Raw genomic sequence first — 26716 nt, 5'->3', positions numbered from 1 at the left:
TTTGTGTGTGACAAATATACTCCTCTTTATTGTTACTACGGTTTCTCCATACCCCTCAGTAACAGAGCACTTATTTAATCCCGCTATTGGCCATGGTTTGGGCCCTGCAAACTCCCTTCCCCTTCACCTCAAAGGGAACCCCCTTGTATGTGGCCACACAGTCAGCATTGGTGTGCAGGTCAGGCTGGACCTGCTCCCAAATCTTCTTCTTAGGGTTCAGCTCCTTGTCAGGCTCTCCTGTTCGGAGAAAAACCAGCAAGTTACATAAGCAACATGTGGACATGCAGACACTGAAATGTTCCCATGCATTTTTACAGCGCTTGATCCTTAGCTTTAATCGGACGCCTTTCATTTAACCTTACTTTACATCAGCAGTGTATATTCTTTCTTGATTGGTAAAATAAAACAGTTATCATTTCCTTAGGAACACTAAACATATATTTCAAGTATTTCTACAGATAATATAGGTTAATAATAGGTTATCATCATTGTTGTTATTACCGAAGTACTGGGGATTAAACCCAAGGCTTTATGACTGCTATGCAAGCATGTTATCATTTAAGCTAAATCCCCAGCCCCAAATTACTCAAAGAAAATTGTAAAGAAAATAGAGGAAGACAGGAGCCCATTCAGATTTGTTGGACTTTTAGTTTATGAGGATCAGTAAGAACGTGGGGGAGCACTTTCTAAACACCAGAAACACATGTTGTTGCCTGAAATGCATACAGCAACCTTGATTCTAATAAGACACACGGAGAAATACAAGGAGAGAGACGATAAGCTGCAGGCACAGGCAGGATATGACGTCACAGCCTGATACTTCTGGGACAGCACCTGGCCTCCTGAGATGACACACTGTGGCTTATAACAGGAACAGATGTCCCTAGGATCAGTGGACACTATCCCTGCTCCCTGTTTTCAGTAAGGGCAGTGTGTGCTTTATAGTCAACAGAAGACAAGGAGTGAAGGACCTCTGTTGTAAGTGTAAAGATAAGCAAGAGTCCGAATTACTCTTCTACCTAACAGGGAAGCAGACTATCTGATTACTGGTAATAGTTTATGCTCCGTACTCTCCCCCCACAGATTCATATGCATGCAAATAACAAAATGCAGAATGTTCTGGTTCTGATGTCTGTTCTTTTTTATAGCTCTTCAGTGACTAAAAATTTAAGAAAAACAAAAATAAAGTAAAACTCTGTCTACAAATATAAATACATTTTTCTGAAATACCAGAATAGTTAATGAATATCACACTTCTAGCAGACCACGCAACTGTGTAATGGAGTGAGCTGAAACAGCAACACAAACAGATTTGGAAGAGGGAGGTTCCAACCCCACAGATGGCTCTGAAGAGACATCGGTAGAGGAAGAAACTGCAGACTCTGGACAAGGAATACAAGTGGAGACTGAGGAGGAGCTCAAACCATGCCAATTTCACACAAAACTGCTGGGTAAGAAGCTGCTCGTGTCCAGACACCATGAGACAAGTAATGAAAATAGAAATGGCTATCGTGTGAACTTCACCATCTTATTTTAAGAAACCATCACAGCCACTTCAGCTTCTGCCAACGACTACCCTCATCAATCAGAAGCCTCCAACAGTATGACATATTACAGCAGCACAATGGTACCATGTAAAGGCTCAGCAATCATCAGAATATTTTAGCACTATGTTATTTTTAGCTCAAGTGTGTTGCATTCCATCTTACACATAATGCTACTCACAGTGTAAACGTAACCTTTTTCTTTCGTTTCCAACAGGATCTCAACATATAGCCCTGACTGGCCTGAAACTTATTCTATAGATCAGGCTGGCCTTGAATGCAGAGATTTGCCTGTCTCTGCCTTCCAAGTACTTAAAATCCCATGCAACCACAACATAAAGTCCGGTCCCCAAACATAACTTTTCTACGTAACAGAAAACCAAAAGGTTCATGGGACAGATATTCATCCTATGGGTATGGTCTAGAACCAAATCTGAGTATCTTGGTTCATTCACTTATTCTTTGAAAATTTTCATACCACAAAAAATGTTAATATGAAAACCTTTTGCATTAGGAACCCTGAAGGCTAAAAAAGTCTTGATTTCAGTGTTAATTTTTCTGCTTTACCAAAAGTGTCTCCTAATAATGCACTAGTCAACAGATAACAAGGCTAGTTGGAAACAAAAGTGGAATAAACCTTGAGACATCTTGTTGACTCATCAGGTAAACTCACACCCAGAATCTGAGACTGATTCTCAGAACCCACATGGCGGAAGGAGTGACTACCAGTAGCTCTTGGATGTCCATGTGCACACCCATGGTATGAGTACAGACATACTTGCACATGTGTGTGCGCACATGCACTACAATGTAAGAAAACATACTTCAAGTGCCTTAAACTGTATCCTACAAAGAAGTCTATTCTCATTTTTATGTGATGTCATTCTAGTATTTTCCTAACCTTTTCCTTTTTTGTATAGGTATCAAAAAATATGATGATGCCTCTCTCACACACACAAAATAATTAATCTTTAAAGAAGATGGGAACACTTGTTCTACCCTGGGACATGTAAGCACATGTAAGCAAAGAAGTCCTGGAATTACACAGTATACTGTATCCCATCCAGTTTAATTCTTATCTTCAAATAATAAATAGGTTAACTATTAATATGGAAAGGTCAATCAGGATTATTTATATTTTTCTTAATGGATGCTAAATCTTAAAGGGAAAACTTACTTAAGTATGGATACTGACAGTATGTGTAGAAAACAGCCATGGTAGCCTCTTCCAGACCATTCCTCCTGAGATAAGATTTGCTAATCAGTCTCTTACTTTTACAAACATTTTCTATATCTGGCAGGCATTCTTTTTTCTGCTTCAAAGATCTATTTCTTAAGTTAGGTATGATGGTTCATGCCTATAATCCCAACCCTTTGGATGAGAAAGCAGGAGGATGGCTTGGCTTATAGATGAGATACTGTTGGAAGGACCTGGCGGTCAGAGGTTGCACTCTACCAAGGTCTGAGTTTGACAGTATGGAAGACTCCCTCCTAGTGGGAGCTTCCTGCTTTTTACCTAGCCTTATCTGGAAGATGTCTCTAGGCCTGGATGCCTGACTTATCTCAAGGATGACCCTTGACAGTTCCCTGCAAAAAGCCCTTCACTGATGCCCATATGGTAATTAAGTGAATTATTCTAGCCATTTTCATAGGGATGCTGCCATTAATCTAGCTATTATGATAGGAGCATGGTGTAAATTAGGTGATAGCCCAGCCTCTGCACCAACCTTCCTATCTCTCCTCTCTCTGTCTCGCTAAAACTGCTCCTGGAACACTATTTCTGCTGTATAATTAAGTAAATTACCCTAGCTCTTTGTGGCCAATAGACTTCATGGAAAAAGGAGTGCTGTGAAAAATCCTCCCGTACACTGTAAAAATTGTCACTCAAGTTGGGTTAATAAAATGCTGTTTGGCCAGTAGCCAGGCAGGAAGTAGACATGGGGCAACACAACTAAGGATGACAGGAAATAGAAGGCTGGAGGGAGGAGTTGCCAGCCAGACGCAGAGGAAGCAGGAGATGACTGTGTCATGATAATATAGGTGCTGCCACATGGCAAAGTGTAAATATGGAATAATTTTAAAATGTAAGAGCTAGTTAGGAATAAGCTTGAGCTATTGGCTGAACATTTATAATTAATATAAGCCTCTGTGTGGTAATCTGGGAAGCAGCTGCTGGGTATTTGGGAACTGGTGGGTGGAGAAAAATGTCTCATTACAAATGGAACTCCACAAGGTACTATCTCAAAATGTAACAGAACAAGGCAAGAAATCCTTTCTATTCTTCCTGTAGGATGATGCTTCAGTTGTCTCAGGAACACTTACACTGAAGAAAACAAACTACTTAAAAGGAACTCACTTTCCATCACTAGCCTTTGTCTTGTCATCTGCAATTTAAGTGATTTTACTGCACAGCAATTTGATTCATATTTATGTCATATTGTTCTATAGGTATGAATATGAGCAATTTATATGGGAAAAAAACCTCTCCAGTACATCGTGTAATATGTGACTTTATGGACAGGAAGGTTATGTTATGTTCACTGTGCTATCATAAGCAAATTTCGTGAAAAACCCGATACACACGAGACTGGTTTTAACCTCTAGGCTTTATAAGCATCACTTAACTGATTCCTAATCTACTTAAATAACTATTAATACTTACCAGGGAAAGTATCAAAAATAATTCTGTCTCCAGGTACAGACCCATTGGGAGGGGCCAGAATTTCCACTTTCTCTGGTGAGCTAGCACACATTACCATTGCTTGAGAGGTTATTCCCCGCATTTTGGCAGGCTTCAGGTTACAAAGTAAAATCGCCATCCGATTTTGCATCTGTGCAGAACAAACGGAGCGATTTAGAATAATCACATGTAGGATATTCCAGGCACACTGACACATTACTTACCAAACATGTTACCTTTGTGGATGTTAACTACTGTGTAGCTAAAATATATTTAACTAGGAAGTCCTATATAAAAATGAAGGCTGATACCCTGTATACATAGGAAAAGAAAATCCCTCAAATCGGCAAAGCATGAGCACAACAGTAGAAGCTTTTTTCAAATGTATATGGGTATTTTGTTTTTTCCAAAGGTATGTAGGTGTTTTGCCTGCAATCACTTCTGTGCCCAGTGTCTATGGAGAAAGTGTCAAATCCCTGGAACTGGCGTTGTATATGGTCATGAATCTCCATAGGGGCACTGGGAAGAGGACCTGGGACCTCTGCAAAAAACAGCCTATGTATGTTCCTATCCACCAGGCCATCTGCCCAGACCGGAAGAAATTTCAGTTAAATATTTACATAAAGAATAAATAACTGAGTGAACCAGCTTGGTGGAAAATTTCAGTTACAACCAACTACAAATATATAAAGTTGATCCTCCATTTCCTTGAACTAGTGAAAAATCAGGGAACTCGGGAGCTGTCACACGATCAAATTACAATAAGCATGCATATTATCTGGGTCAGTATTACAACTAAAGTAAATGAACCAACTTCCATAAACTTTTTTTCAGTACCACCTAGCCACTTCTAACACTACACAACATTTCTCCTTTCCTCTTGCAATTCTGGAGACTGAACCTATGTGCACAGAACTGACTGGTGCTCCCTTCCTCAGCAGCAGCATCAGGCCATTCTTCAAAAGAAACTAACAGCTCAATAATCCAAGCACTGTACACATCACCATCAACATTTGGGGCTATTGCCACAGCTCGTTGTAGAGAAACTCTGTCAATCTTCCGGAGCTGAAATGCCTTAACTTTTCTCCCAATTATGCCCATCCTCTCCAGGCTTAATTAAAACAAAAGACAACTGCTTCAGGGAGAAAATAAAAGATGAATCCTAGATAAAAAGAAGGCAAATTCGATGCAAATTTATTTCTAGATTCAACAACTAAACCATGACTTGAATACACCCTTCATGGATAATGCTACTCCTTCAGCACTTGAAAATAACACATTATAACAATTTATAGAAACCAAACCTAGTAAAAACAGTATGCGAAATAGTTAAATGCAGTCTTTGCATGATCAAATGTAACTGTAGTCATTCTCTTTAGAAAAATAAAACAGACAAATGGGTGCCAGCACGTTACAGACTGTGGTCCTGCCTTACAGAATGCTTACTAGAACTGTCTTGAATTTGTGGTTTAGACAGATGTTCATATAAACAGCCCTGCTTAATGGCTATGAAAACCTCTAACTCCAGAGAGCAGACGAAACCCTTACGTAAAGTTTTTCCAATATGAACTTGTTAAGACTAGAAGGTTCCTTTTTTTAAGACTCTTAAGAGACTACTTTTTGTAGTACAGAAATGGCTCAGATGTTAGAGGGGAGAACTGAAGCCATGTGTTGGTGGTGAAAGCCTTTAATCCCAGGTACTGGAAAGCAGAGGCAGGAGGATCTGAGTTCAAGGCCAAACTGGTCTACAAGGACAGCCAAGGATACAGAGAAATTGTCTAAGGGTAAAAAAAAAAAAAAATTACTTTATAAAGACTTACAAAGGAAAGCTGCTTGTGCTGGTGCATTCTCCCAACACTCAGGAGGCAGAGGCAGGAAGATCTTTGGGAGTACATGCTCAGACAGTTACATAAAGAAACCCCATCTCACAGGGCATGGTGGCACATGCCTTTAAACCCTGAATTTGGAAGGTGGAGGAAGGAGGAGCTCTTTGAGTTCAAGACCAGCCTGTTCTAGAAAAAGAGTTCCAGGCAGCCAGGGCTGCTTACACAGAGAAACCCTGTGTTTTGAAAAACAAAAACAAGAACAAGAAAAAAAACAAAAACAAAACAAAAGGCAAATGAATGAGTCAAATTAATTACTTTTTAAAAGAACAAAAATACTTCGTTGCCACACATCCATCCCTCAATAAAGTAGTAAGAACAATCCTATTAAAGTGTAAGGCAGTGCCTTATAACTTTGGTCAAAATGCCAACAAAGGCCCTTAGCTTATTCATATCTGTGAAGACCTTGTCATCTAGCACCTATATCTCATCTCCCACAACTCCTCACTGTGACCTCTACTCTAGTCTCCCTGGCACTGGGATGCCCCACATGCTTGACAGAGAACACTTGACTTCATTATTCCACTTTCTCCCATCTTTACTCAAATACACTTCATGAACTATTATTATCTGGATATTTTGTAGAAATGGTAATAACCTTGTAACCTTAATTTAGCCTACAGTCTTTCCTAATTTCTTCTTGGTGTTTATCTCTACTTAATATGCTACTGACTCCCTTATATGTTGATATTTTTGATACCCTCATAATAAAGCAAATTTCACTTAAAAAAGTAGATTTCTTACAGGTAGGATTTTTTTTCCTTTAAAAGTAACCTATCTCTCTACTAATCTTTTTTAACTTGTTGCTGATCTTTCACATGAACAGTGTTTGCACACACTAGGTGTCCAATACATATTTGCATCTAGAAATATGAACACATGGTATAATTTTATTCAGGGTAAAACAGACAGGGGCAGAAGAATGCAAATCAATGCTGAGCCCACAGCCTTTGCAATGGCTCTGAAGCAGCAGGAACTAACGAAATCAGCAGACGACTCACATCACTACGGAGACATCTGGAAAGACCAAACTGGATGCTGCCCTGATTCTTTCTGCTGCTATTACAGAGATTTAAAACCAACTCCTAACTTTTCAGAATGTGGTATTCAAAAATGAAGGGAGAAAACCAAGGAAATAAACTGTTAAGAGCTTAAGAGTACCTGGCCAGAAAACCCAGCAGGGAGGAAACCCTGCTCTGAAGGCCATCAGCATAGAGCATGAATCAGATTTAAAAATGGTTATCATGAAAGAACACTTCATAAAACATACTGTAATTACTTTCACATATTCTAAATAACCAGCTCTACTTCTACTGGAGTATAATTAACATCTGAATATGGACTAATAGAAATTGTAGCTACGCTATGTCAAAAGCACATTACTGAGTGAAACAATTATAAGAACAGAGAAAATGTTGGAATGTCAAAATATGACCTTCCTCATAACTAAATTTCTTCCATGCAGTATTCAAAACTCAATCTTCACTGTCTCAGATAATTATACTAAAATTTTAAAGGAATGAGTGTGTGCCATTGGAAGTGAAGATTATGTCCTTCCATTCTTGCTGACAGGTTAGGGGATTGTACAAAGTTCTAGCAGTTCTAAACTTAGTAGTGCACAACAACTCAGATTAGAGCTAACCCATTACCCGCAGGATAAAAGAAATGATGCGGCTAGGTAGAATAGTAGCATCCTTGCTTGACTAGCACATAATACACTATACATAATTTGCTGTCATCTTAAGCATCCAACACTACAAGCATTGCAATAAGTCCCAGCTACAGCTGACTTCCCACTCAGCTGACCCTCCACCTCAATGATACCAAGGTTGAAACTGTACACTGAGTAACTGCTTTGCAGAGGAGATACTAAGATTTGTCAATTCTGCCTCAAGAAAGCAGTGAATGCTGGAAAAACTCAGCTCCAAGTTCTAAATAATTAAGTACCCATATTTTCACAGGTAATTCCACACAGTTATTTTAAACATTATGGAAGATAATTAAATGTTCCAGCATCGTCCTTCCATATGTATGGAGTGGCAAACAAGAAACCCCGAAAGGTACTACGCTGACAAAAGGTGAACAGCGCCCTGCCTCCACACCGCAGGGGCTCACACCCCAGACTGTCCCTGGCCTCCGGGGCGTCCGGGGGCCCCCCCGCGTCCCCTGACCTCCACACTCAATAGCAGGGGCTCACACCCTAGACTGTCCCTGACCTCCACACTCAATAGCAGGGGCTCACACCCTAGACTGTCCAACCCCCCCCCCCCCCCCCCACCCCCCCCCCCCCCCCCCACAAAAACCCGGGCCCCCCCCCCTGACTGTCCCTGACCTCCACACTCAATATACAGGAACACGCAAGGGGAAAATGACTTCCTTTCTGTGCTACTGAATTTATTTTATCTTACAGGCCTTTAAGTCTGGGGTGGCTTCATATCTGTTATGTGGGTGCTGGAAACCCAACTCTGGTACTCCCCAAGAGCAGTGAGTGCTCCTAACCCCCGAGCCACCGCTCTCACCTCACTAATCACTCTGAAACTCATCCACTAATCACTGAAAGCATCACATATGAGTAGATCACGTAAGGGGACACATGTAAGCAGTGTGCACTTCAGGGCGACAGATCACCTGCTCTAGAGGAACATGATTCACCAGTCCACTGATGACCGTCCTTGGGGTGGCTTCTCCCACATCCACCTCCTCTACATACAGCGAGTCGGCATCCGGGTGCTTTTTGGCAGTAATGATACAACCAACTCGAAGATCTAGACGAGAAACATCTATTGGCTTCGAGTCAGTATTTGCTGCTGCTGGCTGCTGCTTCTTCTCCTTTTTCTCTCCTAAGGATTAAGAATATGTAAGCATCAGAAATAAGACAGACAAACAAAAGCACCAGGAGAACCTCTGGGACCAGTGCCAATGAGTTCAAGAATAATAATAATAAAAAAAAAACTTCCTTTCCATCAAAAGGATACTCAAGTCATACAACCCACATAACCAGCCATTTCTCTAAATACTGTATTCTAAAACAAAACATTAGCACATTATTTTGATCATTCTATTTTATTATCATCACTGCTAATCTCTTATGCTGCCAAATCTCTAAGATCAGCTATGGATAGAGGGTTAGTACCACTGTATAACAAACATGTGTTAACATTAGATATACAAGGAACAGAGGCATGAAAAATGATCCTGCATGACACAGGAAAGGAGGATCCAGTGAAAAGATGTTCACCATTTATGCAGGTTGTTTACAAAAAAAGATACAGTAGTTTAAATATGGATCATTTTTAGTCTCACTTTTTCAATTATGGATCAAAGATTTTTATAATAAAATGAACAGATACATATTTAAAAAACACCAAAATCATGTTCTTTACACACAATTCACTATACTGCATTATAAACTATAACAATGTGCCTATATCCACAAATTTAATTTTAATGCTCAATAGCCATATTTAGATTTTGGTTACCCTGAGGAACAACATATAGTATATAACTGCCATCACAGAACTGATGGGAGAAGCACTGTTGGCCAATAGGAAAGCAAGATAAAGGAGATGAGGAGGAAAGAGGAAGTAGTAAGGAAGGAGTCAAGATGGAGAATCTGGAGAGAATAGAACCGCCAGCCGCCTCTCGCTGGTAAGACCACGTGGAAATATATAGAAATGGGTTAATAATTAAGACAGAGCTAGCCGATAAGAAACTAGTAACTGGCCAATAGCATAATATCAAATACAGAGTCTCGGTGTGTTAACTGGGGCCGGAGCAGCGGTGGGACAAGACCAGGCAGCGGGTGGAAAAACCCATACTCCTTACATATGGCGCCCACGTGGCTAATAAGAACTTCCACTTAAAATTTAACAAAAGCTTAAAAAGAGTTTTAGAAACAAAAGAACAGAGACAAGCAAGGTTTCTTGGTAGCAGCGTTTTTCTTGGTTGAACTCTGCATTGTGAGAGACAAGCAGATATTCGCACAGCTCCTTTAAGGGAGGATTCCTGAATCAGCATAAGCTGCAAATACCTTAAGGCTTTTAAATAACTCTGCTAACAATGTATTGGTGTGTATGAGAGATGGCAATGGCAGTGACCACATCTCCAAGCTGGCAGCATCCTTGCTGGATGGCAGCGCAGACAAAGGTGGTGACCACAGCTCTCAGTGCGGTGGTAATATAGCTGCCACCATGTTTGATAAACAGCTGCAGAAACAACTATGAATTTCATTTTAGCAATGTTGTTGTTTACCAGATAAAAGACTCGTGGCCAGAAAAAGATAAAGATTTATAGTAAAGACAGATTCATATTAAGAAAAACCTCTAAAAGTTTACAGTGTGTTTTAAAAAATACGTAGGCTTGGGAGAGAATAAAAAAATGGTTTTAAAAAGACAAAGAGGAGCTGGGTGTGGTGGCACACGCCTTTAATCCCAGTGCTCGGGAGATAGAGGCAAGCAGATCTTGTGATTTCAAAGTAAACCTGGTATGCAGAGTAAATTCCAGGACAGATAAGAGTTACACTGAGAAAACCTGTCCCAAAAAATAAAAACTAAAAGAAACAGAGTAATAATAAAGCCACCTAAAGATGAAAAGCTTAGAGAGAATCTGGTTACTGTATGGTGTTATATTGTCTGTGTATCTTTTGACTGCTGAGGAAATAACAACAACTGTTAAAACAAACGCTGCTGGATCAATGCAATTTATATATTTTAAAAATCTTTGACTCCAAAATTTAAGTCTAAGGACAAGTTACTGGGGAAAAGGATTTCTATTTTTGTTTCCATAGAAAATGAAAAGCTGTGGATTCCTTCCAGACTAATGTGGTTTGATCAAGCCAGACCCCCTGAAACGGCGTTCCTGGTGATCCAACATTCAAAACGGCTTGGACTAAGCAGCCTTGCTGACTACAGCCAGGATTTCTTCGTCTTCTTAGGATCCCCATGACAGCGCCCCTTACCAGCAGGAAGTAGTTTGGAAAGAACAACGCCCAAATTCCCAAATATTGTTTATAAATGTTTGTTTTCATTTAAATGGGGTTGGTTAATGACCACAACCAATCTTTTTAAAGGTAAAAAGGGGATTATGGTATAGATATGAATACTTTGTTTTGGAATGGATTTTCATTTATTGATACAATATAAGGTCAATTTTGTGATATCTATATTTCTCTTGTTTAGGTATTGTATTTATATAGCTCATTTAAAAATGTAATGTATAATTTAATGCAGACTATAGATAGTTACCTATAATAGTCAAAACTTATAGATAAGTTAGTTAGGTTTTCTAGATATACAGAGATGTATTTGAGATTAATAGGCATTCTTCAAACCTTTCAAAGACCTACAGAATATGGCATTTAAAATGGTTTAGGGTGTTCGTGACAGTGAGACATAATTGCTCTTGGCAACACCACCTGAGTCAGAAAGGAACATGGACATTGAAGAAACCTGTTATGAAGTTTGCTCCCAATATGGCAAGACTAGCCATTTGGACAAGATACTGCTCTTGTCTTGACTGTTTGACTTTGTGCTGTATAAACTGGACATGCAGGACCCACAGAGAAGTGACTCTGATTCAAGATGGACATTGTTACAGAGTTCCTGCTTCACGGAAGAGTCTGCCAGACAGTCTGCTGCACACAGAGAAAAGTGACTGACAAACTGCCAATACAAGAAGACAGTTTAAAGTTTCCTGCTTTACTGGAGAGTCTGCCAGACACACTACGGCCTATGGGCTGAAGATGGAAGATTACAGAAGAACTTCAGGTGACTGACAAGGCAAGATGTCTCTGTCATTTCTAGAGTTTATATACTATCCTTCTGTGGTCTTTGAAGGAGTTGAAGACAGATAGTTATGGTTATAGTTTTCCTTAGTTAGGCTTAAAGATAAGTTACATATAGGACTTTAGGCTCACAAATATAGGAGAGATGATAGAATAGTTTCTTTTAATCTTGCTAAATGTTAATGGACTAAATAGTGTTAACTGTGATTCTTATTTGATAACTGTTGTGTATATATTTTGCTATGTTAAGGTTAAAACCCTTCTTTTTATTTAGACAGAAAAGAGGAGATGATGGGAGATGTGATTCTGTAAATGTTTCTCATACTGGTTTAATGAATAAAGCACTGTTGGCCAATAGGAAAGCAAGATAGGTGGGACTAGGAGATGAGGAGGAAAGAGGAAGTAGTAAGTAAGGAGTCAAGATGGAAAGAATGGAGAAAAGAGAAACGCCATTCCTCCACTTTCAGTAAGACCACGTGGAAATACATAGAAATGAGTTAATAATTAAGACAGAGCTAGCCGATAAGAAACAAGAAACAGGCCAACAGCATAATATCAAATACAGAGTCTCTGTGCATTAATTGGGGCTGGTGCGGCGGTGGGACAAGATCAGGCAGCAGGTGGAAAAACCGTACTCCTTACACAGAACGATTTACTGGACACAGTACAACTGAGTTTTGTGTTCTTGTCTCTAGGACTGCTGCCTAAACTGACTAAAAGTTGGTTAGTCATAGTATTAGATTAATAGTTAGATGATAAAGTAATAAGTAAACAAAATCTGTAAGGTCAAGAAGCCATAGGATTATTTTATATCTCTGTGCTGACTGGCTTTCACTGGCCCTTCAGACTTCTGACAAAGCCTAATGGTATCTGCCAAAGGAACCAAAAAAGTATTGGATGTGAAGATGCTTTTATGTCAGGTCAAAAGCCCTTAGACATTTTGAATTTTCCAAAAAACTGTAAATGAGTGTTAAGTACGCTGTAAGCATATAAAGGAATGGATCATAAAGCATATTTATAGACAAAGCTAGGGAATGAAGTCAGATGCTTACTAGAAAAGTTGCTTCGATAGCAACTTATAAGGGTAAAAGAAGGAATCTTAAAAACCTGAACCAATGTAGCACCTCACAGACCAGGAGCATAGCTAAAGCTGGACGTACGTACTTAGTGACAGAATTACAGAATTCGTTGGCTGACTGGATCTGAAGACTGAAGGAAAGGGATAGGTATGGCCGCCCGCACTGTTTTAGCACACTGCCCAACAGACAGATTTCTTTGCCATGTTCTTTTTATCAGTCCCTTAACATCCCCATGCCTCAGTGCAGACGACTAGATGTCACGTCCATTTTTCCTAAATGACTGTAAACCAACTTTAACCTCTGACTTCTTTGGAACAAAGGTCCAAATATACACTGAAGTTTTAGTCATCTATCTTTTGATGTTTTTATTTATGCTGATCCCTCTACATAACTTAAGTCACTTTTACCCCATCAATGTTGTCAACATTCACACACTCTTTGGGATTCAATTTCTATATCCTAGTGAGACTGTTCTCAATTTTGTCTTAGCCCCTAAAAGTTTGGACTTTCTTTTTGATACCATTATTATCATAAATATTAATATTGTCTAATAAAACAGTTAAAGGTCAAACAAGATTAATAATGGAAAATACCTTTCTTATCAGTTTTCTCTTTGACCTTCTTTTCTTCTTCCCCTCCTTTAATCTGTTCTTTTACACTAGAAGAGATGGTTGATACAGATGTAGACTGTGTTACACTTGTAGAATCTGCGGAGGTAGCTTGCAGGGGAGTATCAGATGGGACTGGAATTTGCTTCACTGACATACAGAAAAAGAAAAGAGTGTCTCTCAGGTTCAACTTATAAACAAGGTGGAACAATAGGTTTGTAAGTCACAAATATGAACCATTTTATCTACTTATTTGTTTGTTTGTTTATTTATTGGTTTTTGGAGCCAGGGTTTCTCTGTATTGCTTTGGAGCCTGTCCTGGAACTCGATCTGTAGACCAGGCTGGCCTTGAACTCACAGAGATCGTCCTGCCTCTGCCTCCTGAGTGCTGGGATTAAAGGCATGCGCCACAAATGCCTGGCTCACAAATATGAACCATTTTTAAGAGGAAAATCTAATACAGAAGGCTATCAAGTATCCATTATCTGAGGCTATAGAAAGGATATCAAAAATTAAATATACTTTAACAATTACTAAGGCCACAAAAATTTTCATTTCAATTTATTCATTAGCAACTAAAGAATGCAGATAACATTGGCACCTAACATTCATCATGCACATACTATATATTAAATACTGTCCACACCTCCTGTGATTCTCCTAGACTTCCTAAGTAGATTTTATTCCACATCACTCTTTTACTGATAATAAATCTGAGCCATCTACAAATCAATAATCTGTTCACTGGCAGTGAACAGAGACACAGCATTATCTGTGTATATATTTCTATGTAAAAGGAAAAAAGACAACTGTTTATAGACAGGGCTAGAGAGATGGCTCAATAGTTAAGAGCATTATTTATAGAGGCAAAGCACATTAGCAATTCTTTAAAATATTAAGAACAACATATGTATCACCAGAGAACATGGAAAAGTATATTTCACTTTCACGAGGGGTTGTAAAGTGGGCTGGAGTAATTTTCTAGCATTGAGAGAAATGAAAAGCAGTTTTAGACTTATAAAACCTTATCTGTTTAATTCTGTGGCTGTATTCTTACTTCTTTAGCTGCATTCCAAATCTACCAGTCTTAGAAAATAACAACCAATCTCACATTTTCCACTGACAAATGATACATAGCTGACCGCTGTACAAGCATATAAATGTATGTATTGGCTTGAATAGGAACGGCCCCCACAGACTCATGTGTTTGAAGGCTTGGCCCATAGGAAGTGGCACTGTTAGCTGAATACTAGCTTTACCACCTTCTGTGACCTCAGGTAAGATCAACTGCCTTTTCTTCGTCTACTATTTTTTCCCCTGCAGAGGAGGGGGAATGTATGGTGGGTGTGATATGAGGATAAGAAGATAAAGAGAAAACTTAATAAATTCTGCAATCATAAATCAAGCATCCTAGAATTTCTATGCTCACCTCCATTCTGAATCTCTGCCTGGATTAGCTCCTGCTTTAGTTCTTCTATCTCTTTTTTCAGTTTAGCATTTTCAACTCGAAGTTTCTTTTCTTCTCTCAAAGTTGCCTGCAAAACTAGAATTAAGAAAATTCATTTAAACATTATTTTCAAATGTTGTATTTGAATATTATTTGAAAAGAGCATAGTTAAGTATAATTATAGCCATGCAACAATAGGAACAAATATTTGGCCAGTTGCTTTATGAAGATTTACTATTTACTTATATTATTAACAATCTCCTAGTAATCACTGGGAAATTGGTGTAAGAGTCCTACAGAATTTAATCTCTAATCTATACATTTAGTGCACACTTCCTCCCCCATTCATATATCTGATTCGCATTCATTAACTGAAGAGAAAAAAATGTATAAAAAGTGGGACAGAAAGTTACCTGCATATGTGTGTGCGTGTATGTATGTGTATGCATGTGTGTGGGTACGCATGTGTATATATGTGTGTGTATGTATGCATGTGTGCGCGCGCGTGAGTGCGTGTATATATATGTGTGTATGCGTGTGTGTACATGTATATAAATGTGTGTATGCATGTGCGTGCATATATGTGTGTATGCATGTGCATACATGTGTGTATGTATGTTCTTAGCAGAAGTAGAACTATCCCCTACATGGGATTATTTTGGGTTGCCACAATAATGGAAATTATTTCTGTAATTTATTAGGCAGGAGCTAAGGATTTGAGAGGTTCAAGCAGACTTTCTTCCCCCACCCCTTTTTTGTTTTTCAAAACAGGGGTTCTCTATGTAATAGTTCTGGCTGTCCTAGAACTTACTCTGTAGACCAAGCTGCCCTTGACCTCAGAGATCTGCCTGCCTCTGCCTCCTGAGTTCTGGGATCAAAGGCATGCACCACCACCGCCCAACTCCAGTTGGACTTTGCTGTATGCAATTGTATATTTATACATGTAAACCACATAAATAGTTATTTTAGGCTGGACCCTAGCTACCACATATACAAACAATGTATTTTAAAACATTTTTGTTACATCTTGAATTTTTAGGACTCAAGTACCAGAAAATGTACACTGTGCTTTCTCTTTCACTGAAGGCTTGATGTAAAGACTCATCCATTCATCCTTTTCCTCTTTTATGGTAGGATCAAATTCAAGGCCCCAAATATGTATTATACGGGCTACCACCCAGTCACACCCTAGCCTATATTCTTTATTTTTAGAGTAAATCAAATACAAAACCACATCTGGCACGAGATATTAAGCAAAGGCAGACTAAATATATACCTCAAATTAGCTGACACCATTCTGGGGGTTCTATGTGTGTTAACCATGCAGCACACGGTGCCCCGCCCTGCGAGTACGCGATATGATGCTGAGATACTTTTCATTGAAATATACATTACTTAGAAATTCCTTTTCTCTTACATATATGCTTGTTATGACTTAAACCTTTAAGTTAAAGATGGCTATATTATTAAAAATGTTTCTTTAAGAAATTTAAAAGAAAATTTTATAAAGTATTATAACGTGGGGTATAAGCTAGGAATGACAGGATTAGAGTACAAAGAAAAATGAAAGTACATAACGAGAATGATTCTTTACTTTTTAATTAGAAACACTGAAATGTTGTCAAGTCTCTAGGAAATAGTCTTGATTTGTTTGTTTGTTTGTTTTTGATACAAGGTTTCTGTGTAGCCCTGGCTGTCCTAGAACTCACTCTGTAGCAGAAGGCTGACCTGTCATACTGCCTCTGCCTCCTGACTGCTGGGATTAAGGCATGCACCACCATCTGGCATGAAATGCCACTGTGATGCAGAATAGAAATGTTCCCCATAGACTCTTGCTTGACCCATAGAGAACAGCACCAACAGCACTGTTGGAGTAGGTGTGATCTTGGTAGAGGAAATGTGTCATGTGGAGGCAGGCTATCAGGCAAGTTAGGCCTAGTGTGACAATCTACTCCTACAGAACCCACAGTTCCTTCTCTAGCATCACTGCCTGCCTGCCACCATGATGATAACGGACTAAATCTCTCAAACTGTAAGCCAGCCCCAATTAGCCGTTCTTCTTTATAAGAACTGCCATGATCATGGTTGTTATGAGTAAGGTTTTCCCGCCGGTCTGGACATGACATGCTTCGAAGAGCAAGGGTACTGCTTGCCATGTGCAGAGGGGTGATGCATTGTGTCAGATTCCTAAGGAGCGGGGCTAAGCTGTGCCTGGATGCTAACTATACCTACTAAGGAAAGCTGCTAACAGGGAATTGAACCATCCCAAATGACAGAATTGTGTTGCAGTCAACAAAACTTAAAAGGACTTGGAGAGGTGACAAGTGTTTTGATATCAGACATGATGATGCAGAGTTTAAAGTGTGCCCAGCAGGGTTTTGATCTTGCTTTGGTCCAGTACTGCCTTATTATGCTCCTTTTGGAATGGTAATTTCCTGTGCCATTAGAAGTGATTTGCTTTTTGATTTTATAGGGAATTACAGTTACTGCCTCGGTTAGTTTTTTGTCTAAACTTGACACAAGTTAAGCCAGGTGTTGGCAACAAATGCCTTTTATCCCAGCACTCAGGAGGCACAGGCAGGTCGATCTCTTTGAGTCTGTGGCCCGCCTGATCTATAGAGTGAGTTCCAGGACAGCCAGGGTTGTTACAAAGAGAAACCCTGTGTCAAAACAAACAAACAAACAAACAAACAAAAAGCAGGAAAGAATAACTTTTAAAAATGGAACTTCAATTGAGAAAAGCCTCCTCTGACTGGACTGTGGGAATTTTCTGGACTAATGATTAGTGTGGGAGAGCCAAACGCCTGACCAAGGGTGGTGCCTCCCCTGGGCAGATGGTCCTGGTTGTTCAAGAAAACAATTAAGCAAGTGATGGAAATCAAGTCAATAAGCAGTGTTCTCATGGCCTCTGCTTCGGATCCTGCCTCCTCCCTTCCTGATAGAGGAGATACTAGCTGCAAACGGACATAAACCCTTTCCTAATCAAGTCACTTTTGGTGTTTTATCATAACAAAGCAAATCATGACATTTACTATATATCAACTCTAATTTATCATAATCCTAGAATACTTTTAAAGTCAAAATTAAAGGATGCTAAAAGCCATAATAAGAATGATCAAGTTACAATTTACATAGTAAACATTTAACTGTCATTATTAGAATTTAGGTATTTCCCTAGAAGATGTAAATGTTCTTACCTGCTTTCTCCTTGAGAAGAGCCACCTGCTGCTTGAGATACTCAATGATCTGGTCCGCCTCTGCGCCCTTCTGCTCTAGCCTCTTCAGAACAGCATCGTTGGTTGCCATCTTTGCCCAGAATCGGCAGAAAATCCTAAATCAAAAACGACAGTAATGAACATACTGTGGAAGGAAAGCACACACTTATTTTACAGGAGACGGAGGAAGCAACCGAGGGGAAACATTTTCTCCTATAATCGGTACCTTCATCACGCTTCCTATGGAGAACAAAAGCAGCAGGGCCTGGGAGATGGTTCAGTGGTCAAAGTGACAGTCACACAAACAAGAGGACCCATGTACAAGCTTGTAGACAGAGCAGCCACCTGTAATCCTAGCCTTGTAAAGAGGCAGGAGATACCCTAGGAAATCTGTCCCGCACAAGCCTTACCTGTAGAATCACATGTACTCACATGCTCATACACCACATTTACACACACAAAAACAGGAAGAAAAAAAAAAAAAAAGGACAGAAATGTTAAGCTAATGCCTATATCTGTTTGGAAGAGTAATGTACTTTAAAATGTACTTTGTCCTTCAGTGCAGAAAATAAATGCAATTTAACCAGATTTAAGGCTGGAAAATTTTAGAGCCTTAAATGCTGTACAGTACCATAAAATGAGCTCGGTCCCCTATACTATAGGAAGAGGACACAGTAACATTCGCTGAGCTAGTGAGTACACGCCTGTGTTCTAAAGCAATCCGACTGCCAATTTCCTCCCTCCTCTAGCTGCACTTTTCCTATACTGGATATGTTCACTATTTGTCGAGTTGTGTGCACTAAAAAATTTTCCAGACAAGTGTGAAAAAGAAAAATTAATTATTAAATGGTAAAACTCAAAAGTTAGGGAAAATATCAACCAGAGATAGATAGATAGGTAGATAGAATTTGAGGGTCATGACCACTCCATTACCATGGGGAAGGATTTTACTAAGAATATGAGACAAAGTATCTGGGAGCACCTGGAGGAGTCCAGAGTAGAGGGAGAGTAGACTGGCCAGGGTCAAGGAAGCAGGAGAGAAAAGGGGAGAGTAAGGTTGACATCGAGATAGCAAAAGATAGAGAATAAAGCATACTGAGAGAGAAAGAGGACAGACAGCAAAAGATGAAGCGTGTGTGCCTGGGGGTGGACAAATAATGTAGATTATAAACAGGATTAGGAGCTGATGGGAGATGTCATTCTGTATATGTTTTTCATACTGGTTAATGAATAAAGCACTGTTGGCCAATAGGAAAGCAAGATAGGCGGGGCTAGGAGACAAGGAGGATTGGAGGAAGTAGTGAGGAGGAGTCAGGATGGAGAGTCTGGAGAAAGCAGAATGCGGGCCGGCTCCTCGGTAAGAGAAATACATAGATCAGCAGAAATGGGTTAATACTTAAGACAGAGTTAGCCGATAAGAAACTAGTACCTGGCCAACAGAATTATATCAAATACAGAGTCTCAGTGTGTTAATTGGGGCTGGCGCTGCGGCGGGACAAGACCGGCGGCAGGAGGAAAAACCATACTCCTTACAAGGAGCTGAGCAGAGCGAAGGGCAATGCTAGCATGGACTTTGACACTGAGGGAACCTGGAGGCCAGCATGCACTTTAATACACTGATAGACTCCACAGGTAGCCATATGTTCCTTTTGCAAGAAGTTGAGCAAAATGACAACTTGTGGCAGATGGGACACTTCACAAGTTCCTGAAGAATACAGGCTTTTACCCAACATTTCTTTATTACGCCAGAGATCCTCCTATAGACTAACTTGAGCTCACTTGATATATGGACTACCCTACTGAGACCTAACAATGACCTTTGTAACATATTTAGAATTTTTACAATTATTTTACATTTTTTTATTTATTTGTAATCTACAAATACAATTACAAATAAATGCAAAGAAAAATAATTCTGTTTAGTGCAGTAAAATGCATGTAACAGAGCATTCTAAGATGAACTCAGTGTTAAACTGGCTGCTGTTAAGATGCATGCACTCAGAACTAAGCACTATTAACAGTAAGTTATCCTTATTTACCTGATTCACTTCTAATTTCTAGTTAAAAAATAAAACGACAAAAGCATTACAGAAATAATCCTGATTTTCAATGAATGAAACCACACTAAATGATTTTATAATAAAAACTGTTCAACAAGTAACACATGACTGCTTTAAAATGTCAAATGACCATTAAATACCAACCCTACATTATAAATGTTCAAAATGTTTACATTTTTATAAGAAAAATCAACCTCCCGAATACCCTAAGATTAACAATATATGATGGGGCAATGAAAAACCCAAAATAAGATGCTATAAAACAAGTTGATAATAACAAAATATACAAACAAGAATTTAATATGGAAAAGCAACAGTAATCAGAATGTTCTCTACAAGCTCTTATTTTAGCCATTAAAAACAGACAAAAATGTACATAAATTCAAAATAAGGATAGCCCTTTCATTCTTCCATTTTAAGAAAAATAAACACAATACAAGGTCATTTCTCAAATATTTGCAGAGTTGGGGTCTCAGAGGAAAAAGGAAATGGATATATGAAGTTGAGGGGAAGTGATAATACTCTCAAGTTCAGTTTATTAATTTACGACAATCTTTTACTTTTCCACTTTAGTCTACTGTCCTACTGTGAGGAGACACGGTGATCAGGGAAACTCGTAAAGAAAACATTTAAGTTCTACACCTGGGTCAGCAGGCAGCAAGAGACACCGACCTGGCAAGAGCATTTGAAACCCATCCCCAGTGACACCCTCCCTCCAACGAGGGCACACATAGTACCGCCACTCCCTGTGACCACACACTGAAATACAAGCGTCTATGGGGGCATTCCTATTCAAACCACACTGACCATAACAATCAAATAATATAACTCAGTAAACGCAGCCTTCAAGCTGCTAACACATAGCAATGAGCACTTGAGCACAGGGATAGTGTGCTATTGTCACTCCTCACACATAATAAAAATGTACTGCGACAGTAACAGACAAGCCTATTCTTTGCCCCTGTGACACACAACAGCTGAGTGATCTTGAACAATTTGTTTAACCACTGAGGTTCGCCATTATAAGAGAGGTGTGTGTGTGTCTGCATGTGTGTATCATCATGCTGATAAAAGGCAAAATGGCATAAATAATACTAATTAAGATTTTTGGTGCATGGAAGAAAAATGGTGGCTAAACCCACCATATGTAGGGCACAGAGAAAATTTCCTAGAACACACCAAAAAAAGGTATCCAGACAATCTTTTATATTTTTTGTTGTCAGCCTAGCCTTTACCCGCTGAGCCATCTCTCCAGCCCTCCAGACAATCTACACCTTCACGAAAACTAGGACACAGTGGGCTGCTTAGTGTTATTTTTTTTTCTAGTCCTCTAGTTACTGTTAATATGTTTTTCTGAAGAGTTCAGGTCAAAAATAGTGAAAATGTAACTTCCAGACTGATAGAATTTGCCTCTGCCCTTGTCAATCTGTTAAGTTATCCCTGCACTAGTTCAGGCAGGGAGCTTAACTTACCTGAGTTGTCCTGGCCTTAGTAATACAAGGAAGCCACTTGAAAACCTTTGCATACTTAACTGCAAACAGGAATTGCCTTTTGACTGTGGAGACTAGAAAGATCTGAACTTACCGAGCAAACTACTGGAGAGGGGAAACTGGACTGAATCAAACAGAAGAGACTGCAATCTGAACTTGTGTAGCAAGATGCTATCCCTGGGTAGGTGGTCCTGAGCTGTGTAAGAAAACCAGCTCAATGAAGAACAGGGGAGGAGCTAGTGAGGTATTAGTCCTCCCAAGTCTCTGCCTCCTGTTCCTACCATTCCTATAGTTCCTAACGGGAGGTCTATCTCTGACTTCACTGCTACTTGAAAGGGGAGCAAAAACAAACCTTCCTTGTCCAGGCTGCTTTTGGTCAATGTTTTGTCACAGCCAGATAGTGTTTCCCGTTAGTGTTTACTAGCAATATGCAGCATCGAAAGAAAAATACAATTCTTAGAAAAGGTGGCCACAGTCCACAAACCTTAAGCGAAAAATACACTTAACAGACTATGTGTCCAACTTCTCCCTGTCTCACTTTATTAACTTATATTAGGATCCTTTCACCTGCTTTCTTGCCCCTACATGGGGCCTTTTCTTCACCTGCTGCCTGAACACCGTGGATCAGTTCGGTATACTTTCCAAAAAGTGTGTTTAGAGCTTTTAATATGCTAATATGTACTACCTTCCTCACAGATGATAATACCTATAGAGGATTTAGTACAGAAAACAACTAGACTTACAATTATTTGCCCAGGTAGTATAGTTATTTAGGAAATGAGGATTGAAACCCCAAGTTGGCTGATGCTGGAGCTAACTCTTTTAATGAGCATACTGCAATGTCTGTAATATCTCCAAGCATAATTATCAAGCATTTTCCAACCTAATTAATGATGGAACCTGAAGGGAACAGCATCCACTAGCATTTATTGGAAGTTGTATTGTCTAGATGGTTTGAGAGACACTTATTCTCTATGGCAATTTGTTAAAAAATATGAGCTTAAGATATATTTAACACTTAACTGTATGAACAATCCACACACACATAAGAACTTTGTGGAGAAAAAGGGCAGAGAAGGCAAAGCATCAAATATATTTTTGTACTTTACTGATGAAAACAAAGACCTGTTTTTTTTTTTACTAATAATAAAAAAATTGGAAAGGCATTATGTAAATTGTTTCATGACATTAATTTTGTCCTAACCTGTGATCACATTTCATGAAACACAGTTAGCAATTAAACATATGATGCTCCTTACACAATACCAAACACATGACTTTACAGCACACATCAAAGAGAAGAGAAAACACAACATAAGCTATGACTTTTAGAGATTCCTATCTTTGCTGTATTTTTCATCACCTGGGCATCTCCTTAGTTGAAATTCATACTTCACCCAAGCTGCCTGTGATTTCTTTTAACTACCAACTACTCTGGCATCAAGTTCTAAAAGTTAGAAAACCATTTTTTTTTAAACAAAAGTTAATGGAAATGAAAGATTTATGTGCACTTTTAATTTTACTTTATAGCATAAGAGTTGTACACAAATCTGGAAATGCCCCTCTAATTCTCTCCAATTCCTAATTTCATTATTTCAGACTCACAGTGATGTAAAACCACACACAACTTTCTTAGATATATTACTTCTCAGTACTCAATTCCACACATCTACAAATGCCGTCAAGTATAAAATGGCTCCATAAGATGCTCTATTGTTGTGATTTCACTTATACATACAGCAACAGCATACACAGGTGAAATCCCTTTACACATAGATGGTAGGTTCCAATGTTCTTTATCCCTTCCTTAGACACATTTTGATGGTTAATGTTGGATCTCAACCTGACCACATCTGGAATTAATTATAATCAGCTGGGTAAACTTGTGAAGAATTTTTTTTAATGAAATCATCAGAAGTGGGAAGATCCACCTTTAATTTGGGTCACACCTGCTGGCAGCCTACGTTAGGACATAGAAGAAGGAAGCTTGCTCTCTCTGTCTGATTGTTCTCACTAGGCAAATCCATTCCCTCATTGGCATTAGAGCCTGTTTTTCTTTGGAATTCTGTTGTACACTTAAGGTCAGCTGAAACATTCAGCATCATGCACCGAACAACTACTAGATTCTTGGACCCTCCATTGGCCACCGTCTGTAAGCCATTCTAATATGTTTCAAATGAATTTATATTTACTGAAAAACATTCTTACTTTATATTACTACTTAGTTTTCTTGTATTTCTGAATACACAGTAACTTCATTTTAATTCTGAATCATAATCACCAAAAATATACATAAAATAGAAATTATGCAAGGCTGGAGAGATGGCTCAGAGGTTAAGAGCCCTGTTTGCTCTTGCAGAGGTCCTGAGTTTAATTCCCAGCAACCACATAGTGGCTCACAACCATCTGTAATGAGATCTGGTGCCGTCTTCTGGTGTGCAAGGAAGGGTACATGCAAGCAGAACACCACATAATAAATCTTTAAAAAAAATTATGTACAGTAGCTACATACCAACATGACACACAACAGAACTAATGTCAACAATAACACTTATGATGAATTATTCATAAAGGACACAATGAAAACTATGTCACCAGTTAGTGATCTTAAGATGTTAATAAGATTAAAATACATCCCAATTAAAGATACATAATGTGAGGAAAAAAGTGTTTCAATACTAATAGTAATCATACAATCATAGCAGTATGTTATTTTCTTTTGTTCACTTTAGCCTTAATTATACCTTCCATCCGCCAGTTGCTTCATAATCTAATTGCAAAGTTATTGGACTCTGACAGAAACATGGTACAGTACCTATAGATTTTGAAATTTCTCGTATTAACACAATGTATCAAAAGTCAGAATTTAAAGATAAGTACTACAATTAAATATAATGAGAACAATATACTTCAGAAACAAACTATATTCAGCAATTAGCATCAATCCCACAGGTAATTTTTGTTTTGTTCCTTTTTTGAGACAAGGTTTCTCTGTGTAGCTTTGGAGCCTGTCCTGGAACACACTCTGTAGAACAGGATGGCCTGGTCCACCTGGCTCTGCCTCCTGAGTGCTGGGATTAAGGTGTGAGCCACCACACCAAGCTTCAACCACACCATCTCATCTACTTCTAATTCAAGAGTGCAGTAAGACACTACTTTAATGGAAGACATCACCTACATCTGATATTCAATCTTTACCTTGTGAAGACATCATCTTGACTTTATACACTTGGGAGAAATCGCATGCCTTGTCTAGATTCCTTCAAGTATCAAATGGCAAAACCACGATCTTAACTTACGGTCATCATTCTGAAATTTACAGTTCATTTAAAGTGTTTCCGAAAGCCTACTTAGTGAAAGTAAACCGCCATTCATAGTTCCTTTGTGTATGTTCCCTGGATACCCCCAAAATATAACTGGACACATCTTAGTACCTGTCTTGAAGTTAGTTTCCTTTGAGGATAAACAAAAGCCTCCTAATTTCCTTTCTTACTTCTCATTGGGCTACTAGAATCCTTCCAGTGCCCCCCCACCCACTTCACCCGATAATCAGCCTGATGTCTCTCATACTGTTTGCATCTTTGATTCCTTCTCTCAATTCGGAGCCCCGAACCTTCCCTGATATTTTGCTAAGTTTCTATTTCATGGACTTTGGGATGGCTGGGCCTTCTGACTGATGGCATTTCCTCATCCTCTTCCTAGAAAGCCGTCTTTTCCTTGAATACCTTCTTCTTTGGCCACATTAGTGCCAAATAACGAACCTTTCTTTGCTGTCAGTACAGCACTGATCAGCACTTACAATCTGAAATATGGTATGGGGGCTGGAGTTAAAGGCGCTTACTGCTGTTGCTGGGAACCCAGGCTCAGTTCCCAGCACTCACATCAGGGACTCTCAATTACTGGTAACCCAGTTCCAGGGGATCTGGTGCTGTCTAGCCTCCATGGTCACCTGCACAGAAACTTAGTCAAGCAGGCACACACACCCATTAACTAAGTCAATATTAATAACTTACCTTTAAGGCTGTACTTCAACAATAAAACCTAAGCTGAAAGGCAGTAACTGGACCTGCTATCCGTTCTGTTGGTTTTTCTTTGTACTCTGTTTATGAATTTTTACCTAATGACTAAAACGTTGCCTGGAGTGTGGTGATAGCTGGCGTTTCTAGTACTTGCTGAATCCATCAATTTCTGTAACATCTCGCCACGAACAAACACTGGAAATCCTTTGCACACTCACTTAAAAGTAAACAAGCCCATGAATCCATCCCTGCCTCCTGTAGCATGCTTTCCCTCAGCCAGGTATTATCTATTCACTTCCCAAACTTAGGTGAGTCAGAAGAGGCCAAGCTTGTCCTGCTTTGTCGTGCACGCGGGTGAGGGTATGGCCACGCTTCCTCCTAGTACTCGGAAGGGCAGGTTCTCCTTCCCCGGTAGGAAAGGGAAGCACAACTTCAGATCGCACCCAATCTACCCCAGGCCCTGTGGTGACACTCACATGAAGCGGCGAAGCGCAGCTTCCGAGCAGCCTCAGCCGGGCACAGGAAGAGACGGAATCCGCAGTCCGTGGCGGGGGAAGTGAGGGGGGGGAGAAGGACCCAGGGGCTGTCCCTGACGAATGCCGGAAAATTTCCCAGCTCCTCCCCCACGTCAGCCGTCCGCTTCCTGCGCCCGTCCTCTCCTCGGGCCACACCACGCTCTCATTTTCCATTCCCCCCTCCAAGCCCCCCCTCATCTCTCTCTCGCTCGCTACATTTCGCTGTCTGTTTGGGCAAAGGACAGGCGGCCGGAAGTTGCCGGGGGTGGGGGGGTGGGGGGTCCTTTCCTCGGGCTTGCGTCTCGAGGCCGTGACGTCATGAGTAGTGGCCGAAACCCGAGGCGGCGGACGGGGAGGGGCTGCTGGGCGCTGACGGGGGCGCGCGGCGCGCGCT

At 39.7% G+C, this 26716-nt stretch overlaps 1 protein-coding gene across 1 annotated transcript; it reads right to left on the bottom strand.

The window, feature by feature from the left end:
- On the bottom strand, window positions 1-26362 carry Aimp1 (aminoacyl tRNA synthetase complex interacting multifunctional protein 1). The gene is made up of 7 exons (XM_051185488.1): window positions 26284-26362; window positions 18221-18354; window positions 15006-15119; window positions 13562-13726; window positions 8736-8947; window positions 4207-4375; window positions 1-237 (listed from the first exon to the last, which is right to left on the bottom strand). Coding segments are annotated over exons 1-7 (963 nt in total). The 5' UTR covers window positions 26286-26362; the 3' UTR covers window positions 1-70.
- Window positions 26363-26716: the final 354 nt, after the last annotated feature.

This window comes from Phodopus roborovskii, unplaced genomic scaffold (assembly GCF_943737965.1).
Source record: "Phodopus roborovskii unplaced genomic scaffold, PHOROB, whole genome shotgun sequence".
Classification (NCBI taxonomy): domain Eukaryota; kingdom Metazoa; phylum Chordata; class Mammalia; order Rodentia; family Cricetidae; genus Phodopus; species Phodopus roborovskii.
This window is presented reverse-complemented; position numbering and strand designations above follow the sequence as displayed.

Excerpts from the sequence above, each read along its gene's own strand:
- Aimp1 (XM_051185488.1), bottom strand. Across the intron at positions 4,376-8,735 it reads ATCATGTTCCTCTAGAGCAG|ATGCAAAATCGGATGGCGAT; the intron begins GTGATCTGTCGC and ends TGTTCTGCACAG. Across the intron at positions 238-4,206 it reads TATTTTTGATACTTTCCCTG|GAGAGCCTGACAAGGAGCTG; the intron begins GTAAGTATTAAT and ends TTCTCCGAACAG.